Raw genomic sequence first — 3,938 nt, 5'->3', positions numbered from 1 at the left:
ATATATATATGATCAATATCATCATGCTCTATCCCTTTAGTCTACGATGGGAAGATATTTATGGAGACCACTCCCCAAAGAGAATTAAATTAAACTCTTATCTGTCGGTTCAGCAGTGTTTTTCAAATGTGTCGCCTTTGCTGATCCACACAAATACAAAGATGATGATGATGGTGTTTCATGCCCTAGCAGAAGTGCCAGCAGAGATTTGGAACCCTGAAGAAATTGATAAGAAACAAATGTCAGAGAGAAATGATGCTGAATTCTGAGGGCTCAACATTCCCTCTCAGAAAGATAAATATGTCCTTGAAATGGTGCAGTTCACTAGGGCCTCTTGGCTAAGAAAGAGGTTTCTAAACCTTAGACGAATGGTTAAGTCAGACATTCGGTCGGTTGCTAGCTTAGAGGGCTGTAGCGGGGAGCTTTGGAGGCCTGGGGGTTCTCCCCCAGGGAGGCTGGCTGGGGAGGCTTCCCGGATGCAGAGGGGTGGAGGAGAAATCCAGAATCGTTGTAAATATTCATGTCTGCCGTGGGGGGAGGGAGATAGAAGCGTGTGTGCCCCATCACGCCTCTCCCAGCTGCATCCACCCCTTCAGTGGTTGGGGGGGGCACGGCGCCTGTCCGACTGTCCTTGGACAAAGGTGATCTCCCCACATTTTTGTTCTCCAGTCGCTTGACTTAAGGAGTCCTTTCCGAAGGCTCTGCAGGGAAGGGACTTGCTCTGGGTGTTTTCCCCCGCTTTTCTCTTCTTTCGTTTCCTAAAAGAGCATAAATAATTAAAGTTTGGCAGGGAGGAAAAGCTTTCTTGCAGAACTGTAGTGGCAATAAATGAAATGACTCAGAATCCCTTCCCCAGTCAGCTTTTACGAGAGCTGCCAGACAGTGTCTGTTCACGTTCTCCAGATACCAGGGGCGCCCTGACAAAGTTAAGGTCAAGTTAGTGTCTTATCTTGGGTGGCTCAAAATCACCGCATCGCGTCTCGGCGCTGCCCGGAAAGCTGTCGCTGGAGGAGCTGCTCGCTGCGCCCCGAAGGCCTGGTGTGCTCCCTGCGTCTCGGGTGGGGCCGCACAGGCAAGGACAAGGCCACAGCGCCGGGGTCTTGACGGTACGTTCTCCAGCGGAATGCGCGGTCCAGAGGCGGTGGTTTCCCTGTTTTTTCGGGGTGAGGACTAAGCAGGGAGCTGGGGCTGAACAGCGGTGCGGTCTGAGCCCGAACGAGTGCCCTGGGCTGGGGAGGGGGTGGCGGTCAGTGTCCACGCTAAGGCTCTGGAGGGGCCTATCGCCCCTCTCCCCTGTGCACCCGCGCGCTGCTGCAGATGACGCGCCCTCCCCTCAAAGCGCGGCTCCCGCCGTCGCCGCCGTCGCCATGTCGTTGAACTTGAATGGTTCGTCCTCTCCATTTCCCTTTTCCGCGGTCAGCAGGCTTCACTTTGGGAGCGGTTGGCTGCCTGCCTCCCACTCCGTGCGGCGAGCAGAGAAAAGGTGCGAGAATTTTTTGCACCCCTCGGACACAGCAAGACCCGAGTGGGGGCCCCCGCAGCTGCCCTGGGTCCTATGCGACCGCGGGGCCAGTGTGCAGTGTCCGGGGAGCCATTTTAGGAGAGGCATCCAGGGGCGTCGACCAGGAGTACGAAAGGAGAGGCTTGGGGCTAGGATGGAGATGGGGAGGCAGATAAGTGTGCCGGGGCCTGGGCTGGGAAGGGTGGCAGTTGAAATGTGGGCGGGGGTGCCAGCTCGGGGAGGGGGCACTCAGGGTGGACAGTTTGGGGTGGGAGAAGGCTTGGTATCCTCCAGTTGCCACAGACCTGGTTGCGCAGTGTTGGGGGAGGGAAGCAGATGCAGGAGGGGGCGGAGGAAAGAGAGAGGAAGGAAGAAAAGGAGGGAGGAGAAAAAGGGAAGGGGGGACATCAACCAGAAAATAGATATTAGCTCAGACCACCCGCCTTTTCTCTCTCTGTCGGCACGGTGGGCAGGGAGCACAGCACCGGCACTGCGGCAGCCGGGTCCAGCCCGGGGAGGGGACCACAGTGCAGCCGGCACCTCCTGCTCTGGGCAAGGGACGGAGGCCCAGGCTTCAGTGCTGGGTGGCCTGGGCAGGGAAATCCTGGGCACCAGGGCAGGCTTTTGCCCTTGGTTCTGGGACTGGGGTTTGAGCAGAAAAGCTCCAGCTGTTCCTGAGATGGGAGCCCAGGCCTAGCCTGGACCCCTGGGCGAGGAAAGGGCTGCAGCAGAGGGACAGCAAGGCCTTGGGGAGAGTGGACGGGGTCCTAAAGAGTCCGCCTCAGAGCCAGGTGGTGTTGAGGGGCTCCAGTGGGGAGCCCATGGAGAGCCGACAGACCTCCGAGGGACCTGTAGTAATCATGCAGACCCAAGGGCGCCAGAGGAGCCTGGTGGAGATGCCGGGTGAATGCGCAGGCCCGGGCCATGCTCCGGTGCAGTGCAAGAACTGGGTGTAAGACAGACTGGTCCCAGGCTAAGCCTGAAAGCAGAGGGGGTGAGGCCGGCAGAGGTGCTGGGGATGTGTCCCCCATGGGAGGTAAGCGGGCAGCCATGCACCGTATGGTAGGACTCCAGATCCTTTTGTTCAAAGGAACCTCATCTTTTAAGGAGGCTGGGACTTTGGGACGTCTCTGCGGGCAGAGCTCTCTCCTTACTGAGAGTAGGCAGAGAAGCTACATGGAGAAAGACAGATAGTGACACACAGCTTAGCGGAAAGAAAGTGAGAAGATGAGGGGACATACTGAGAGAGACAGGGAAGAGGAGAGAGAAAGAAGAAAGGAACGAAGAGAGGAGAGAGTGAGAGAGGAAAAGAGAGAGAGAGGGAAAGCCTGAAGGGTGATGAAGCAGGGAAGAAGGGAGAGAGGAACTGAGAGGGACACTGGAAAGGAGAAGAGGGCGCAGAGTGTGCACCGGAGGCCCCGGCCTGGGCAAGCGCCCGGGAAGGGTTTGGCGGGGGTTTCGTGGCCAGCACTCGCTACCCCGGGGTCAGATCCGAGAGAGCCAAGTTACTCCGAGGTAAACGCACTGGGCAGAGAAATATGTAAATCAGGGCTCCCAGCGCCTTGGAGAGTGGCGCAGTTGCGCCCCTTGAACAAGAAGCAACAAGCTCCCGGCGGGTGAGCTGCTGAGGGTGTCGGCGTCGCGGGGGAGGGAGCGGCCGCAGGAAAGGGGGTGGGAGTGGGAACCTCACACCCTCACACCTAGTCCCCAGTGCCGGGCCAGGGGCTCCCCCTCCGCTTGCCGCTTCTCTCCCTTCCCCCTTCCTCCCCCTTCCTCCCCCTCCCTCCTCCTCCCAGCCGGCCTAAGTCCGCGTACTTAAAGCGGCGCGGGCGGGCGAACGCGGGCGGGCGGCCCAGTCGGGCAGTGGCAGATGCGCCCAGCGGTGGCAGCCACTGGCGGAGCGCAGGTGACCGGCCTGCGGCGCAGCCTAGCCAGGAGGCGCCCAGGGAGAGCAGGCGGGAGAGGGAGGCAGATCCACCCCCAGCGTGCGCTCCTCTCGGCGCCAGGAGCCGTCCCGGGGCGTGTTGGCGAGAGCTGATATAGATATAAGGACATTTCTCTCCATGGCGTCACGTGACATAATTACCACCAGAATCAATCAAGATGAATTGCACGTCAGCGCCCGGTGGGGATTTTTGCTTAGTTGATCCTGGCCCAAGCCTCTTGTGCAATCGATGGCTCAGGTTGGCGGCGCGGGGAGCGGCCCAGGGCTTGCCGGCGTGCGCGCCGCGGAGCCATGAACGACTTTGACGAGTGCGGCCCGAGCGCAGCCAGCATGTACCTGCCCGGCTGCGCCTACTACGTGGCCCCGTCGGACTTCGCCGGCAAGCCGTCGTTCCTCTCGCAGCCGTCGTCCTGCCAGATGACTTTCCCCTACTCCTCCAACCTGGCGCCGCACGTCCAGCCCGTGCGCGAGGTGGCCTTCCGCGACTACAGC

General features: G+C 59.8%; 1 protein-coding gene across 1 annotated transcript in view; it reads left to right on the top strand.

Annotated features, from left to right (window-relative positions):
* Positions 1–2,902: 2,902 nt before the first annotated feature.
* The window catches only part of Hoxd11 (homeobox D11), a 14,705-nt gene continuing 13,669 nt past the window's right edge, over positions 2,903–3,938 (top strand). The window contains exon 1 of the mRNA XM_013514797.1: positions 2,903–3,936. Coding sequence (XP_013370251.1) covers positions 3,738–3,936 — 199 coding nt within the window. The 5' untranslated portion in view covers positions 2,903–3,737. The remainder of the gene's footprint in view (positions 3,937–3,938) is intronic.

This window comes from Chinchilla lanigera, unplaced genomic scaffold, assembly GCF_000276665.1.
Source record: "Chinchilla lanigera isolate Chin_1 unplaced genomic scaffold, ChiLan1.0 scaffold00002, whole genome shotgun sequence".
In the NCBI taxonomy this organism is placed as follows: domain Eukaryota; kingdom Metazoa; phylum Chordata; class Mammalia; order Rodentia; family Chinchillidae; genus Chinchilla; species Chinchilla lanigera.
The sequence above is the reverse complement of the archived record's forward strand: the minus strand, read 5'-3'. Positions and strand labels throughout refer to the sequence as shown.